The 17379-nt window shown below is 37.3% G+C and overlaps 5 protein-coding genes and 1 long non-coding RNA gene across 9 annotated transcripts in view; 3 read left to right on the forward strand and 3 right to left on the reverse strand.

Moving 5' to 3' along the window:
• The window catches only part of LOC130421317 (uncharacterized), a 792526-nt gene that overhangs the window by 429336 nt on the left and 345811 nt on the right, over positions 1–17379 (reverse strand). The window lies entirely within an intron of this gene.
• On the forward strand, positions 1633–2046 carry LOC130421338 (histone H2A-like). The gene has a single exon (XM_056749168.1). It carries the CDS (start codon positions 1633–1635, stop codon positions 2017–2019), a length of 387 nt encoding a protein of 128 aa, XP_056605146.1. The 3' UTR covers positions 2020–2046.
• LOC130421318 (histone H4-like) overlaps positions 2814–17379 on the forward strand; it is a 366115-nt gene continuing 351549 nt past the window's right edge. The window contains exon 1 of the mRNA XM_056749139.1: positions 2814–3113. Coding sequence (XP_056605117.1) covers positions 2821–3113 — 293 coding nt within the window. The 5' untranslated portion in view covers positions 2814–2820. The remainder of the gene's footprint in view (positions 3114–17379) is intronic.
• Positions 3143–4580, forward strand: LOC130421347 (histone H2B-like). The gene has a single exon (XM_056749177.1). The coding sequence runs from the start codon at positions 3797–3799 to the stop codon at positions 4169–4171; it is 375 nt and encodes a 124-aa protein (XP_056605155.1). The 5' UTR covers positions 3143–3796; the 3' UTR covers positions 4172–4580.
• On the reverse strand, positions 11145–13409 carry LOC130421321 (uncharacterized). 2 transcript variants are annotated; one of them, XM_056749143.1, is made up of 5 exons: positions 13310–13409; positions 12418–12732; positions 11981–12295; positions 11751–11831; positions 11145–11651 (listed from the first exon to the last, which is right to left on the reverse strand). In XM_056749143.1, the coding sequence occupies exons 1-5, from the start codon at positions 13368–13370 to the stop codon at positions 11608–11610; spliced, it is 816 nt and encodes a 271-aa protein (XP_056605121.1). In that variant the 5' UTR covers positions 13371–13409; the 3' UTR covers positions 11145–11607. The 2 variants fall into 2 exon arrangements, with proteins under 2 accessions (XP_056605121.1, XP_056605120.1); XM_056749142.1 differs by having other exon boundaries at positions 11638–11831.
• LOC130421364 (uncharacterized) lies at positions 13446–17022 on the reverse strand. Of its 3 annotated transcripts, XR_008906787.1 has the most exons (4): positions 15991–17022; positions 15711–15909; positions 14734–14859; positions 13501–13668 (listed from the first exon to the last, which is right to left on the reverse strand). It is a non-coding gene; the product is annotated as an uncharacterized LOC130421364 (long non-coding RNA). The 3 variants fall into 3 exon arrangements; XR_008906788.1 differs by lacking the exon at positions 13501–13668 and adding an exon at positions 13446–13491 and having other exon boundaries at positions 15711–17022; XR_008906786.1 differs by having other exon boundaries at positions 15711–17022.

Genomic DNA, 17379 nt, shown 5'->3' on the forward strand with positions numbered 1-17379 from the left:
CTGCAAATATCAGGCAAACAATGACTACATTGAAGATGTATATAACAGGTTTATAGCAGATACATAACATTTTTTATTTGATTGTTTAGATTTTTTCAGTCACAAAATCTTCAGTCCACAGTTGCCTTTTTCTAAATGTGGAAAAAATACGAATAAATGAGTGATTAAGTGTTTGAAAACTTTTGACCAGTAGTGTAAATTGCTTTTTATAAAAATGTGCTTACATTTAATCATTTAACAGACACTTTTATAATGAGGTAAACAATAGAAGCAATTGAAACAACATCAGGACAAAGAGCATATGTGCAGTAAAACTGGTCTCTAGGGCCGGCCCTAGGATTTTGGGGGCCCTAAACTGAATCATATCTGACAATGTCAAATTAACAACACATTATTATCCCTTTACAGCTTTCCTGTAGCTCAGTGGTTTGAGCATGGTTCTTGCAACACTGAGATCATGGGTTCGGTCACAGGGATTGCACGCTTACCCTTTTCTTGATCCTTTATTTTCTGCTCTTCTTTCCTCTTCTTCTTCTTCTTTCCTCTTCTTCCTCTTCTCTGCACCAGACAGATATTGCCGCCTTAAATTTTTAATCTTTGCACAATTTAAATCTAACACACATGATGATTGACAATGACACAACGAGCAAGTAAATTACATTTTGAGGCACGGCAGGCGGTCCCCTATTGGCAATGGAGGCCCCATGCAGCTGCCTATATCGCTTATTAGGTAGGGCCGGCACTGCTCATAGCCTAACACAAAGATAAGATTGTTTTCTTGATTGAAAGAATAGAAAAGAGACAGAAGTCAGAACTGATGGTTCAGCTGTTGACAGATGAGATTTGTTTTCAGATGATTTTTAAAGATGGACTCAGAATCTGATGATCTTGTAGCAGCGGGCAGATCATTACACAAATGTGGAACAGATCCAGAGAAAGTACGTGAGAGAGATTTTTGACCTTTTTGTGATCACAGCACAAGACGTGGTTCATGTGCAGAGCGCAGGGATCTGACGGGTACATAAGTCTGTATGAGCGAGTGAAGATATGGAGCTGCAGAACGAGTGGTGGTGTTGTAGGCCGAGAGCAGAGCTTTGAGTTTGATGAGAGCGACTACAGGAGTCAATGTAACTGAATGAAGAGAGGAGTGACGTGTGACATTGATTGAATTTCCTCTTTTATGTGTGTTGATACAAAAAGCATGTGGTGGCATTTCTTTATAGTCCTTACAAATATTGTACATTTAAATTTGTAAAGAACACAATTTATATCACACTATTCAATAAACGTCACTTCCTTCATCTCATTATCTTCCTTGAGATTGCAGAAGTGTAAACATGGGACAGAGTTGATTAAACTTTAAATGATAATCAGGAAATACTTTACTTAATGAGAAAGAGAGTTTAAGTTTTCTCATTATATCAAAACTGTTGCGCGTCACACAGCATCTGTGAGGAGAGGAGAAAGAGGGGGTTGGGCTTTGAGTTTGGAGGGAAGTTGACTGATTGGTTTAAAGTTTTACCGACTCCAACCAATAGTCGACAAGCCGAGGGTTTCAAATAGTGAGAACTGCAGCGCATAAGCTTCATCTTTCTTTCTTACAGAGTAAGTAAACTACCACAGCTGCAGAAAATGAGCGGCAGAGGCAAAACCGGCGGTAAAGCGAGAGCTAAGGCCAAGACTCGCTCCTCTAGAGCGGGACTTCAGTTCCCCGTGGGCCGCGTCCACAGACTCCTCCGTAAAGGCAATTATGCGCATCGTGTGGGTGCTGGCGCCCCGGTGTATCTGGCCGCCGTGCTCGAGTATCTGACCGCTGAGATCCTTGAGTTGGCGGGAAACGCCGCTCGTGACAACAAGAAGACTCGCATCATCCCCCGTCACCTGCAGCTGGCGGTGCGCAACGACGAGGAACTGAACAAACTTCTGGGCAGAGTGACCATCGCTCAGGGCGGCGTTCTGCCCAACATCCAGGCCGTGCTGCTGCCCAAGAAGACTGAGAAGCCCGCCAAGACCAAGTAAACGGGCGACAGTTCGTTTAAAACCAAAGGCTCTTTTAAGAGCCACACACTTCACCTATAAAAGAACAATGCGATTCCTGTGTCTCCATGCCGGTTAATTACAGATTAAAACTGCACATTCTGCTTTCAATTCATAAACCTGTATTGGATTATTACTGGTCTGAGACGACAAACCGAGTCTAACGTTCAGTCAAACAGCTGAAGAATATTTGTAGTCTCTCGAGTCATGTATAACCGGCTCTCATATATTGAAGTTGAGGGCTTGTGTCAGTAAATGTGTTCATGCTGCACTTGTGATGCGATGTGAAGAAATGTTATTTTTAATCTTAGGAGATAACCTTTTTATCGTGACGTCACATTTGTTGATCTGCAAAAGTTGCAAATTTCTGTTCAGATAAAATGACACGAGTATAAAATAAAGAAGTCAGGAGAAATATTTATAGTTCCATTTTATCCTGTTTCTCATAAAATCTTAAAAGTCACGCTTCTTTGTACATTAGATTGTTGTACTCGTCTAGAATAGAACAACGCCGAGGTCATGGGTTCGATCTCAGGGGATTAAACACTCAGAAACAAATGTATAAGATAATGTGATGTACGTCACTGTGGATAAAATCATCTGCTAAATGCATAAATGTATATTTACTGATTTACTGAAGGAGCGGTGAGGAAAATAAAAAAGTGACGTGCCACTAGCACCGCCCTCGCACGCGTGTGTTTCAAATAGGTCCTGTAGGTACATACAAATTTTATCCGCTGTCCTTTGTTAAGCATAACGTTTGTATCTGTACTCTCGTGCATCATGTCTGGAAGAGGCAAAGGCGGAAAGGGACTCGGAAAAGGAGGCGCGAAGCGTCATCGCAAAGTTTTGCGTGATAACATCCAGGGCATCACCAAACCCGCTATCCGTCGTCTTGCTCGTCGCGGCGGAGTGAAACGTATCTCCGGTCTAATCTACGAGGAGACTCGCGGTGTGTTGAAGGTGTTTCTGGAGAATGTTATCCGTGATGCCGTCACCTACACCGAGCACGCCAAGAGAAAGACCGTCACCGCCATGGACGTCGTGTACGCGCTGAAACGACAGGGACGCACTCTGTACGGCTTCGGAGGTTAAACGCGTTTATTCTGAAGTAAAACATTCAACACAACGGCTCTTTTAAGAGCCACCCACTGTCTCACTCGAGGAGTTTAATTTCAGAAGTTATATCATCAAACGAAATGCTGTGAAAGTCACGTTTTATTATCCCGGTTTTGTTTCTGAGATCTCGTTCTTTATTAACTGATGAGATTAATCTGTTGTGTTAAACGCTTCTCTCGAAGAAGAAACTCCATCTTATCAACTATATAAACGTAAACACGCCCAAAGCTGCCGAATAAAGCATAAAAGGGTGAAATGATTTAATGCTCGAAATCTTTAAGTGACTTTGATGACACGATGACGTAATTCTGTTCTAGTGTAGAGTTAATACAGAAATAAAAGTTTTATTTTAATTCAAATTTGATAAAGAGCGGGAAGAGCAAACAAAGGAAACTGAATCGCTTGTGGGAGGGTCACCTTCAAACACGAGACTGTGGGCGGGAAACACTTTCATTGGCTCTCTATCCGACCCGTCAAACTATGAGCTGACCAATAGAAACATTTTATAGGTTCGGCCGACGAAGACACGCAATCAGACAACAGGCTCCGTTCCGCTAAACATTTGCATGTGAGAGTGAATAAATACCACAGCGAAGAGACTCTTCAACATTCAGCATTTACTCATCTGTGAAGAAGCATCATGCCTGAACCAGCCAAACCCGCGCCCAAGAAGGGCTCTAAGAAGGCCGTCACCAAGACCGCCGTTAAGGGAGGAAAGAAGCGCAGAAAGTCCAGGAAGGAGAGTTACGCCATCTACGTGTACAAAGTGCTCAAGCAGGTCCACCCCGACACCGGCATCTCTTCCAAGGCGATGGGCATCATGAACTCTTTCGTCAACGACATCTTCGAGCGCATCGCCGGTGAGTCGTCTCGTCTCGCGCACTACAACAAGCGCTCCACCATCACGTCGAGAGAGATCCAGACCGCCGTGCGTCTGCTGCTGCCCGGTGAACTCGCCAAACACGCCGTGTCCGAGGGCACCAAAGCCGTCACCAAGTACACCAGCTCCAAGTAAAGCGCCGCTTTCATCCGCCGCACACAAAGGCTCTTTTAAGAGCCACACACTTAATCCTTTAAAAGAGATTCTTGTTATTGTAAGCATTTACTGTGTATGTGTATTATGATTTAAATTATGACGCGTATAAAATGGCAACCAACCGTTTTATCATAAAGAAATCATGTTTTAATGTAAATATAAGGTTTGACTTTAGTTATTGTTGCACGATTATCGCAGAAGGTGGCGGTATTGTACCGGATATAAACTATCAGAGTTCGGTCTTCAGCTGCTTTAAGGCTGAAATACACTACAAGACTTTTGCTCAGTTTTCAGTCTGGACTTGTTACAGAAAGTCTGTGTCAGTCTGCAGATTTGATCAGTTTGTGTGTTTTTAACTGAAACTTTAATAAAGTCTGAAAGTGTTTGATGTCTAGTTGAGATTCTTGTGAAGAAAATAATCCAGTTGCCATGTAAATTTCACAAAACAGCTATATTAATTTATTAAAATCATTTAAGTGTTTTTTTAGTAGGACATATTTAAAATAAACATTAATAAATGTACATTTTAGAAAAAATAACTGTTTTTTTTTTTTAATGAAAATAAATTAGTATTTAACTAACAAATTATATTTTTAATATACCATTAATATTTAGGTGAAATCTAATAGATATATTTGAAGATCATTTACTTGTACTGATCCGTGTTAAAATCTAAATATATTAAGTAAATCCTATAAATTATCTTATTGATTTAACATCAACAAATAAAATCGAGTAACATTCGCGGCTAAAGTGATCACGTGCGCTACACGTCTGCGCGCTTTCCTCAGCAACAAGTCCACACATCTGCTCTCCGCGCCTCGGAAATCTTGGTAAGTAACAATTAGTCGGCTAACGTTAATTATACGAATGTTTGTAGTACTTTTAACAATAGTTTAATATTAAGAAATTACTATTAACGGTTTTTGTATTTTACTTCAGCTAAAGAACATCGACTACCTCCACTTCGCGGCTAAGCGGGAGCGAGCTGAACGGTCTCTCTTGAAAATCCTGGTAAGTTACGTTAATCAGCTGCATATTTTAGGAAAACTATCATCAAAATATAAATCAACTGTGGCTTCATGTTCGTGTATAAGTTACACAGCAGTGTTACGATAGTTTTCACAATGTTGTCGCAGCCGTTTGTATTGTAAGCTACCAGTGACATATTTTTTTAATGGGTAACTTGGTACTCTTTGAATCACCTTATATTTATTATTTCAACCGACAAAAGTTAATACAGGATATTTGATTATATAACGTCCTGTGGAACGTTTATCATGGTCTTACAACTAGACGTGGGTCTCATCAGCTGTATAGGCCAACATTACATAACAGGGCCCGTTTGATATTCGTGTGATAAACTGGACTCCGAGGATTAGTGGCGCTGTGGAGTTTTCATCGTGTGCGTCTCAACCTTTATGGGGACGCGAACACACAAACGACGATATTTTCAAAACCGCAGTGTTTTCTATACTGTTTGACAATTCCTCCACACGCAGACGCAGTACCCGTCCAGTGAAACCGAACCTTTCTGAAAACTGCCAGAACAGTGTGAACAAAATGTAAATGTCCTTAATACACAGTCAAATCATCATAAGGAAGTCTTAATATGAGCCCTTTATTCTGCTTTACCACTATGCGTTTCATACAAAAGGATATGGACGTTTTCTGTTGGTTCAAATTAATTCAGTTGTAATTTGGTCCGGTGTATTCAGAGTTTAAACAGTCTCTTTACTTCACTCTTAAAGCTTCTCTGTAGGCTCTGCCTCTTTTTAAATGATGTTTAGAAACCCAGACCGCTGTCACTTGAAGTTTAATGCAAAGACAGGTAGTATTTTAAAACTATTCTAACACATTTACACATATTTACATTTCTGTACAAATTTAAACACATTTAAAACTGTTCCACAGAATTCTGCAAATTTTCCAAAATTTAAGCACATAATTAACAAAAACATATACAGATTCCGTATGACCGTCGTATTGAGTAATGTAATATCCCACTGAAATGAAAATAAAACTGCACATCATAATTTCTGTGAGTTAAGTCTAATAATTAAATTCTAGGGTGATTTAAGGTGTGCCCCTAAATTTTATTTTTTGATTCTGTAGTGAGTCAGGGTCCTATCCATTTCCCAAATTCATGTACCTGATATTCTGATTCACAACCTAGGGAGTAGATTGAGATGCAGCTATGGTGGCGTAGATAGTCATCTTATAATAGAGGTTAATTCAAGAGCTAACTTACTTGCATTTTCTTATGAATTTTAATTGTATTATTAAATATATTAAATTTCTCTTTTACAGCACCTACGCCAAAGAGTTCAAACATTGGAGGTAAGTGTCATTCATGTTTTATTATATATATTATATGATTGTGCAAACATTGAAAAGGGGCTGTTATATTATGACAAAAAACAAGTGTTGATTATTAACTCAATATTGTAATAGCAATTATTATTGTTGATTAATTGATTTTACATTGAATTTTAAAAATGTTGTATTACTTAATGATGCAGCTGCATGTCATATTCTTGAAGAAAATAATAATTGTGGGGGTTATGTTGCTACAAAAAATCAAAAACTAATGGCTTCAGGTATCTGATTCGCCACTGTATTCAATGCCCAAACACACTGCAGAAACGTACAGAAATGAGGACAAATGGACAGCTGTTATTGAGGCTTTTGGCAGTTATGTAATTCTTTCAATGCATTTGAAATATTTATTGTAATTAATGCATACGAAACACAGAGTTTTGTGAAACCCGAAAGCATGTGGGCACTCTCACTCAGAAACTCCAAATATGGGTCACAGAATTAGTACAGTTTACACACGTAGTTTTAGGAAATGCAAAAGTGCATGTTGTATAGCTGTTCTTTAAACCTTTTCAGGTTTTTATTTCAGTATATTTATGATGTTGTTTGACAAGAGTTGCTTTTTCAACTGCACATAATAAACAGTTCAATCTCTTAGTGATTTCAGATTGTCCAGTACTTCCTACTGATCAACCAAATGTAGTTTACGGAAGAGCTGTGCATAAAACACAGATTCGAAGCCATTTCGATTTCAGAATTGGTTACAGCCCTGAAGCCTGTTTTATGAATTTTTATGACTAATAATTGGATATCCTAAATACACAAAATAAGGGTAACATTACAACTTGCATCTGCACAAAAGCATGTGAAATTTTGGTAACACTGTTTTCATCCCTTCTTTAGTTTGTGATTTATGGGATGGCAATGTAAGCTCTGCACTTTTGTGGCTACACGTAAAGGTGCTATTCTCAAGCATTACCGGCTGAATCATGGTACCTTTGGTCGTGGATATTCAGTACCGTGTCTTCATTTAAACTGTCCATGCTCCTTTAAGACATGGGGTGGCCTGCGTATACACTTGCATCAATGTCACAATTCACAGGAAACTAAGGATTGTGAAGTGCTATCAGTGGAATCTTTAAAATGTAAACTTTGTGACTCACTATTTCAACACAAAAGACTACTTTAAACACATCAATTCCCATTTGAAGTCACGAAACTGTACAATGTGTTTTCAAAGGATGCAATTTTAAGACAAACATATGTGCAGTTTATGCAACACACAGAAATCACAAATCCTGGTCATTGGAAGATTTTGAGACTGATTTGATTGCAAAGCCATCTTCTACTGACTATGAAATCAGCTCTCCAGTGTCACATGACCATGTGGACATAGATAACACCGAAGAATTGGATTGTGAAAGGGATGCTTCAAGCAAAATAGCGAAAAATATTGGTTCTCTCTTGTTAAAACTGGAAAGCATCTATAACGTCTCTGGAAAATGCATTGATGACCTGGTGGAACAGCTTCAGTTTATTTGCACGTCATCTACTCAGTATGTTCCAAAGTTAGTTGATGATATATTTACAAAGATTGACTGTGCTGTTGATCAAGACGTTTTCAGAGAATTAGTAGATAAACTGTGTCACTCTAATCCTTTGAATGTAGCCTTTTGTCCTAAAGGTCCTTTCTCTACAAAATTGAAGAGGGAAAAGTATTTTAAAGAAAACTTTAATGTGACTGAGCCAGTAGAGTATATTTTGGATCAAGAGGAGAATCACAGCTTTCAGTACATTCCTTTTCTTCAAACTTTACCGCACTTGTTAAATAATGAAGATATTCTAAACCATATACTGACTAAACATTCAAACACTTCGCATTTGGCATCCTTCCATGATGGTAAATATTTCAAGCTAAATGAATGTCATGCTAAAGACGATTTTAGCATTTCTGTTATAGTCTATGTTGATGATTTTGAAATCTGCAATCCTCTTGGATCTTCGCGAAAAAAACCACAAAGTCACAGCAGTGTACTGTGTTCTTGGTGATGTACCATCTCAACTGAGATCACAGCTTACATCAATTTATTTAGCTCTTCTTTGTAAAGCCAATGATGTTAAAAAAAATGGCTATGACTGTTCTGGAGCCTTTTTTGAAAGAACTCTCAACATTGGAGAAAGAAGGTATTTTTTTGCCTCAACTTGGTAGGAATATCAGATGGACTGTTGTTTTTGTTTCAGCAGACAATCTTGGTGCTCATTCCTTAAGTGGACTTGTAGAAAGTTTTACTGGACATTATATCTGTAGGTTTTGTATTGGGGACCATTCTGACTATCAGCAGAAGGAAGTACGTTCAGGAGCTTTTCTGCCAAGAACAAAAGAGAACTATGATTTGCATGTTCAGACTGTTCAGAAAGATCCTGCGTTTTGCACTGTTATGGCGTGAAGAAATGTTGTCCCATCACTGAGAATTTAAGTCACTTCCATTTTGTAACCGGATATTCTTCATGATCTTTTTGAAGGCATTATTCCATTGGAATTGACATTGTCTAAATCTGTTTATCCACTAGCAGTATTTCACTTTGACAGAACTTAACAGGGCCATAACTAATTTTCCATACAGATGGACTGATATAAAAAATACGTTATTATTTAAACTCTTTATTGACTTTGTCTGTATTATGTGCACTTTGTTTATGAATTCACTTAAAATAGTGAGATGAAAGGAAAACGTGTTAATTTGTTATAGTTTTGTGTCTCAACATAACACTGAACAAAAACGGAAAAGCAGTTTTAAAAGCTTTGTTCTTCAGTAATAATTTTGTGCACTTTGTTTTTTTAAAGCTGGAGAAGTAGTACTAGGATAGGGAGAAATTATTTTGTTATATATTGGTTTTCTGTTCGGTTAATCTGTTATTGTTACTATTTTCCAGTAATAATTTGGTGCAAAGTTCATGCTTGCTAATTCTATTACAGTAATAAATTAATAAATAAACATATTTATTTGGTTTAACTTATGTCCCATTTTAACATCTACATGATTACAGCCTATAGGCACATTAAGAGCACAAATCACAAAATATTTTAGTGGTCATGAAAATGTATTGAGATTTAGCAAATCAATGATGAATTTATCTGATAAATGATGACATTACATCCACAAGAAAATAAATGTAAATTCAAGTGAATTCTTCTAAAAGTATTGATATCAATATCAGTAATACTGGTCCTGCATTTACTTTAATTGTACAGCATCTCAAAGCACTGTTTAAAATCACACAGACATGTAGAATCAGTGTATGAATCTCAACAATGGGGACAATCAAACTAAAGAAAACTTCATAATGCAATGCATGCTGGGTAACATCATGATAGAAAACTCATCCATTAATACCAGCCTGTGTTGCAGTTGGTCTGTTAATCTGAATTAGTCTGTTGATTTTCACCACTGTTGAGATTCAGAAACATATTCTTGATGTCTGTGTGTGTCTGATCACTGTAGATTACAGTTTTATTTGCTTTAAGGTTTCACACGTCTCCTCAAACTGAAGTTCTCATACAACTAGTGATACATGATGTGAAACAACAGAAAATGCAAAACTACAATACAAGTTCAAATGTTTAATATGCCTCCATGATTGATAAATACGGTATACATCTCATCCTATGTGCAATTATAAATAGTTGTATGTATTAATTGTTGTTTATTTATCATTGGTGGATGTGACGGGCAGCTCAAACACTGAGCGGGAGCAGACAGACGCTTGTGAGTCTCTGACTCTCTCTCTTCAGATGAGCTGCGTGTAAATGAAGTTTCTTATGTATTTCTGCACTTGAAGCGTTGTTTAAAGCTGTTGTTATTGCTGTAAAGTGCTCATTCAACATGTGTCTGCATCTACTCCAGGTTAAATCAATGAAGCGTGCGTTGAGATGTATTTTGGAAACGCAACATTGACAAAAGCCGCTGCAGTAAAGTGTAATTCTGTTGTTTATATACATCAGTTCTCTTAAAGTATTTGTGTATTTATTTATCTTCTGTGTTAAATATTCTTTCCACATTGTTTGTCTTTAATATAAGTTTGTAGGCTTTCTGGAAGTCCCCACAAAGTTAATAAATCCCCCATAAGAGTTTACAGAGCCGTGTTTACTGTGCACTACTGAAAAGTATTTGTGTCACTATTACTGCTGGAGAACTTGAAAATATTGAAAAAACTTGATTTAGTTTGAGAACAGCTGGTAGTTAAAGTGTTTGTATTATTAATAATAATTCATCTCTTCATGAGATTTTCTATGGGGGTCATGAGGTGATCCTTGAAACTAATTTTATTAAAGGTGGTACATGATCTGAAAAGTTTGAGGGTATAATAGGGTATAATCACTTCAATAGAGGGTATAAAAGTGACGTCACTTTCCCATGTGACCATGCCAGAACACGCCCCCTTGAGTGGAAAAAACACTCTGCAATAGCTGCTTACAATATAAGGTCACAGCCTGAGAATTGGGACACAGTTATTGAGTCCTGACAATGAGTGAATGAGGAACAGTTTGTGTGTCATAATAGTATGTTGAAGTGTGCGGTGAGGTCTGGTGCTGGGGGCGTGGCTAACAGAGCATCTGAGTCTGTGACAGAGATCATTATCAGACATTTTATTCAGCTATTATGCAATATCAAAACATGTTTAAGCAAGAATTAACAGATATAAATCAACACACAATGTAACTACGCTACACAAATGCAGTAACACACATGCAGTTACACAAACCGTCAGACTCTGTTGACATATTTAAAGTAATAGTTCACGAAAAAAATGAACATTCTGTCATCATTTACTCGCCCTCAAGATGTTTCAAATCTGTGTAAAATACTTTGTTCTGCTGAACACAAAGACAGAATTTTGAAGAATGTGTTTAACCAAACAAAAGATTACTATAGTCAATGGTGACCTAGAACTGTTTACTTCCCCACATTCTTCAAAATATCTTCTTTTGTGTACAAAGGAACAACACTACAACACTACACATGAGAAACAAACACAAGATGAGTTCAGTGAGAGTTTCACTCATGTACTTATGTAACAGGACACATGGATCACAATCAACACTTCATACCTCTTATTATTATTGATGTTGTAGTTGATGCTGTAAAAAACATAGTTTAGTTTAGATGAGTCATAATGTGCACACACACACACAAAACACACACACACACACACACACACACAAACGCCGATGATGTACCTTGTTGTTGTGTAGTTTCTGGTGTGTTAAGAGTTGAGAATCTCTCAGGGTTTGTGGTGGTCACTAGAATCTTGTTTGAATCTGTAGAAGATGATGAATGTTCAGAGACATCATACTGTAGAACATCACAATCATATTTCATGTTTATGTCATTTCTTCATCATCAGTACAGAGTTTAATGACTGAAGTCACTTTGAGTTCAGGACACTCCTGTCAGAGTGATGTCTTACCTGTAAATCTGACAGTATATGTGACTGAGGTCTTGATGTCATTCTTGTGTTTGAGCACACATCTCAACTCTGTGTTGTCGTCTTCATTCACGAGTGTTGTAGTCAGAGAGATGAGACAGCGTTTATCTGATCTAATCTGATATCTGGAGTCTGTCTGTAGATCAACATCAGTCTGATTCATCCACACCAGCTGAAATCCATAATAACTGAACTCATAATCACAGTCATATGTAAACAGCTGACAGGAGAGAGTGACAGATGTGTTTGCTCTTATCTCAGTCTGTGATGATGATGATGATGATGATGATGAAGACACTGAAACACAAATCACACAACACACTCTCAGTACTCATGAGTTTCAGTGAAAACACAAGAGATAAAGAGAACTGTGATCTGAAGTTAAACATGTGTTCATATAAATGAAGAGAAACACTGACCATGAAGAACATGTAGATAAACACGTGAATCAGGTCCATGTTGATGTCTATTCACATATTGTCTGCAGATGTAAAGTCCACCATCATGTTGTGTTGTTTTATAGATGTTGAGAGAGCAGTTAGATGTCAGACTCAGTCTCTCAGATCTCTCTGTGTTATTCTTATTTATTCCTCCAGTAAACACTTCTTCAGATGATGATCTTGTATAATTATTATAGATCCATGTAGTTGAGGAGCATTGATGAAGAGCATCATTACAGGACAGAGACACACTTTCACCAGAACTGATGAACACATCTTGTGCTCCACTCACACCTGAAACAGCAGATGACATCATTCATATTAATACATCACAATATATTCAAACAGTTCAATATTTATCTCTTATTATAAAACAGTCAGTTCTGGTCCTTGATTCTGATTGGCTGAGCGGAGATCTAAGCCGTTATAAAATACCTCAATTTATAACAGCTGACTGCACAACATAACCTTTATATCATTTTATTTACTTTATTTTATGAATCCTTGCTAAGCATATGGAAGAACCCCGTGAAGCAGTGGGTTACAGTGTATTTTACTCAACTTTGTGTCGTGCACACAACGCCCTTAGCTGTTATAAGATACACTGTAACCCACTGCTTCTTGGGGCTTATTGCTTTAATGACAGATAGATTTTGATTATTTTTACATCATATAAATCAGAAGATTTGACAGTAAATCATGTGATCTATTTCCTCTATCATCGCTCTTGACATCAGACTTTTGAATGTGTGAATAAGACACATGAACTCTATGATAAATGTGACATGAGATGAAACTGAACATGTTTGTCAGAATGTCAGTGAGAGTAATGAAATGAAATCTGATGAAATAAATGTGTTGTATAGTTTACCTGTGAATAGTGAAGAGAGAAGGATCAGTCCCAGCAGACATATATCACTCTTCTCAGTCATGTTGTGTTTCTCTTACTGAGTCTCTTCTCATCATCTACTTCCTTCATGACAACATTTGTAACTCTTCCTGTGTTTCTCATTTCCTCTTTTCACATCGACTGAGTCATGACACAATAACGGCCTACAATTCTGTACTTTAGTAATATTTGTAAAATACTTCTGTTGTCTTAAAATAATTGGACACAGGGATCAGTTATGACTTTTGTTGTCAGAGACTTTAACAGGGTTAACTTGAAAAAGGTTTTCTCCAACTTCATTCAACCAAGCAGAGATGATCACTTCTCCATTCTTCTTCTGTCTGCATGCAAACAAATGCAGAACATGAGTGAGGTCATCTTCACACTTCTTCAAAACCACAGATCCACAGATTACCCATGATGCAGCAGACACAGACATTAATGAACACACTAACTCTGTCACAGATTATATCAATATGTCCACTGATAATATCATCAGAAAAAATCCTTGGATGTTGAATGAATGAAGAACGGTTTACACTTAATCACAGACCACATGGGGAAACATAATTATGAAAACCCTGTGACATGGGTCATTCTTGAGCCAGGGGCGATTCTAGGATTTTTTCAACTGGGGGGCACATGAGGGGCCACAATTAATATAGAGGGGCCATTCTTATGTTGTGTATTTATGTAGAACTGTAGATATCCAAATCATTTCAAGTTCAGTAAGCTTTAAAATCAGCAATAAACAGTGATACCCTATTATCTTTTGATAGCAGTTATTCACTGCTCTAAATCAAAACAATAAAATACAATTTATATTAACTTATCACTTTACAAAAGTGAAAGAAAAACTGTAATAAATAAAATAATCCAATGTCTGGGAAGAAGCATTAGGAAATGGGAATCAATTATCAGAGGCACTTTCTATGGGGGTAAAATTGTTGCATATTACCAAATAAATAAATTAAGATTCACAAACAAATGTAAAGAGATTCACAAAAGTATATCAAATTCACAAATAAATAGATTAAGCGATTTACAAATGCACAGAAAGCAATTCACAAATAAATGCCAGGCAGAGTTGTGTTTGTAAAATAATAAAACATTTGTAAAAAAAAAATGTTATTTGCAAATCTCATTTTATTTATTTGTGAGTTTATATTTTTTTGGGAAACTCTTTACATTTATTTGTGGATCTTAATCTATTTATTTGTGAATTTGATATACTTTTGTGAATCTCTTTACATTTGTTTTTGAATCTTAATCTATTTATTTGGTAATATGCAACAATTCTACCCCCAAACTTTCTGTTTCAAAGGCACATGAGACACACAGTTAGCAACAGTTCCTTAATGCAATTATGTATTGGCTATTTTACATGTAAAATAAAAAAGACATACCATCAGGTCCAGTAAGAGCAGTATCAGAAGTAAGTGGAAGCTCAGATTACACTTCTGAAGGTGGGTGACAAGTATCCATCTCTTTCACATCACTTTCACTCTCATCTGTTTCATCCCTAGAGACAGCTATAACACAAAGGCATATTAGTAAAATACAAGGATTTTAACTACATAACTGTATGCATTCATACAATAACAATCAGGAGTGCATTTTTTTCTGTATGATACTGAAATTACCAATATACTAAAGTACCAATATATCAATATAGGGACTTCTGTTATATAAATAAATGCGTAGCCCTGAATACAGCCTACCAAAGTCATGTCACTGTTAGTGATGGGAAGTTCGGATCATTTTATTGACTCGGACCTTTGAGTCTCGTTCATCAAAATGAACGAATCTTTTTTCGAGTCATATCGTTCCTTTCGTTCATTTAAGCAAAGTATAATTAAAATGTTACATGTCACTTTTCTTAACAAATCTACTACTTATTCAAACGTTATTTAATATCACATTACAACAAATACAAAACTATAATGCTACAATAAACAGAAAAGATGAATTACTTGTATACATGGGTATTTAGTCTATGAGTAGCTCACCTCACCTCTTATCTTGATTAATTTGTCATTTCACTGTCTTTTTCTATCAATAGACAAACACTAGGACTAGGCTATTCACCCGTTTGTTAGGAAGGTTGTAAATTAGCTAATTTCTCTGTCCAAAGCTGTCACGTCACATTACAAAAGACCGAACGACTCGAACCCGAAGACTCGGGAGGTGAACTAATCAATTCTCTTTCCGGCTCTGATTGCATTTGTTAAACGTCGGAGCGTGTTGCGCAATGCGCATGCGCGACTGAACGAATCACTTTCCAAGACGACCCGTTCTTCCCGAGTCACATTTAAGATTCGTTCGAATCGTTCACGAACGACCCGTCACTAGTCACTGTCCACTTTCTAGCTTGTCTACTAACCTGGGTGTACAGGGCTGTTCTGATTTATGCTCAAATCTTCCTGAACCAAGAGGTCTCCTGTTGAGCAGGCAGGCTCTGAACTCACTGTGTGTAACGTTAAACCATCACGCGGACTCTCCCTCACTGGCTGGCACTGGCTGGCACTTTCTTTGCAGAAAAATACTGAATATCTCCCTGCCTTTACGTCCTGTTACACTGCCTGAGATAACAGAGGTAAAAAGGAGGAAATTACTATTTGTTTAAATGCTATGGTTTTATTGGCGGATGACAAAAACTTTACCTTTTATCACAACCAGCCCAGCTGGAAAATTATAAACTAAAAACAGGTAAAATGTTTAAACCCCCAAAAAACAAGTCATTATCAAGGCATGCGGTTCGAGACTTTAGAATATTCGTTCTCAAGACTCGAAGTCAATGTCATGTAACTTAATTTTCTTTATTTAGAGTGTAGTAACGTAACTCAAGACCTCCACCTCTGAAAGTTAACGTAACGTTAGCTTTTAAAGTGTTGAGCGTTAGCCTAGATAAACATCATACGATTTGTTCCGGCACCTCGCTTGCAATATCACTTGCTTATCGGCTGGGAAAAAAATCATAACGCAGGAAAACCCTGTTACATTCAGCCTCAGGAGCATAGTAACGTTAAATGTAATTATTAGCATTATGTTGGTCTGCTCTCAGAGAATACATCGAGCCTGGTCTGTCCTAACACTGAAAGACGGTAACGTTACCAAACTCTAGCACTGCAACAACTCGCTAATCGAAAGAAAATAAGCTGTATAAAATAGATCAACTTTTTTTCCGTTGGAAAACAGTTTGCTATTCTTGGTCCTCGTTGAGAAGCATCGCGACGCGGAATCATAAATTATTCTACTACAAGCTGAAAGATTATGATTTGAATTTTTGAGTGACAGACAAGTAGAAGGGTGGGGGCACACTGGGGGGCCAATCAGTTTTCAAGAGGGGCCAGTGCCCCCATGGCCCCTCCCCTGTCTACGCCACTGTCTTGAGCTGAACACATTCAATGCACGGTTTGAGGATAGAAACAGCACCTAGGGCAGGTGTGTCCAACTCTGTTCCTGGAGAACTTCCGTCCTTCTGAATCTGTGAGGCTTTTTCAACAAACTGCATGGTTTAATAGAAGCTTTTGACACAGTGCTCTACTTCGCTATCTGGTGGTCAATAAAAATCCCTACAGCGACTGTCTCACTCAGATGTGTTGTTATTATAAGCTTTATTTGTGTATTTAATATATAATTTAATAATATATAGCATTAGAAATATTGCAGCTTGTGTGTTTGCAGGGAATTTGCACAATACAATTATAATGAAGACTATTTTTTTTTAATTTTTACTTGCTGTAAACATTTGTCGTTTCACTTTCTAAGTATTATATTTAATAAACCAATAAATTATGCCTGTGTTTTATTCATTGCACCCTTTTTGTGTGTTCCTCACTCACTGGTGCTCTGTTGTTTGAGTGTTATTGCTCAGAGCGTTTAGATGTTTGGAGTGACGAAGCATTGAAGATTTATAATTAGAATAAGACAAAGTTTGTTTGCATATCTCACGTGACACTTTATTAGGAGTGTTGAGACTGTTCCCACACTTGAGAACGGGGTCTCTTGTGCATTCTCATTTTAAAGATCAAACACGCTTCTAACCACAC

This window comes from Triplophysa dalaica, chromosome 5 (genome assembly GCF_015846415.1).
Source record: "Triplophysa dalaica isolate WHDGS20190420 chromosome 5, ASM1584641v1, whole genome shotgun sequence".
Taxonomy (NCBI): domain Eukaryota; kingdom Metazoa; phylum Chordata; class Actinopteri; order Cypriniformes; family Nemacheilidae; genus Triplophysa; species Triplophysa dalaica.

Excerpts from the sequence above, each read along its gene's own strand:
- LOC130421347 (XM_056749177.1), top strand. The coding sequence starts at position 3,797 with ATGCCTGAACCAGCCAAACCCGCGCCCAAGAAGGGCTCTAAGAAGGCC.
- LOC130421321 (XM_056749142.1), bottom strand. The coding sequence starts at position 13,370 with ATGACTGAGAAGAGTGATATATGTCTGCTGGGACTGATCCTTCTCTCT. Across the intron at positions 12,296-12,417 it reads TTATCTACATGTTCTTCATG|TGTCTTCATCATCATCATCA; the intron begins GTCAGTGTTTCT and ends TTTGTGTTTCAG. Across the intron at positions 11,832-11,980 it reads ATATACTGTCAGATTTACAG|ATTCAAACAAGATTCTAGTG; the intron begins GTAAGACATCAC and ends CATCTTCTACAG.
- LOC130421338 (XM_056749168.1), top strand. The coding sequence starts at position 1,633 with ATGAGCGGCAGAGGCAAAACCGGCGGTAAAGCGAGAGCTAAGGCCAAG.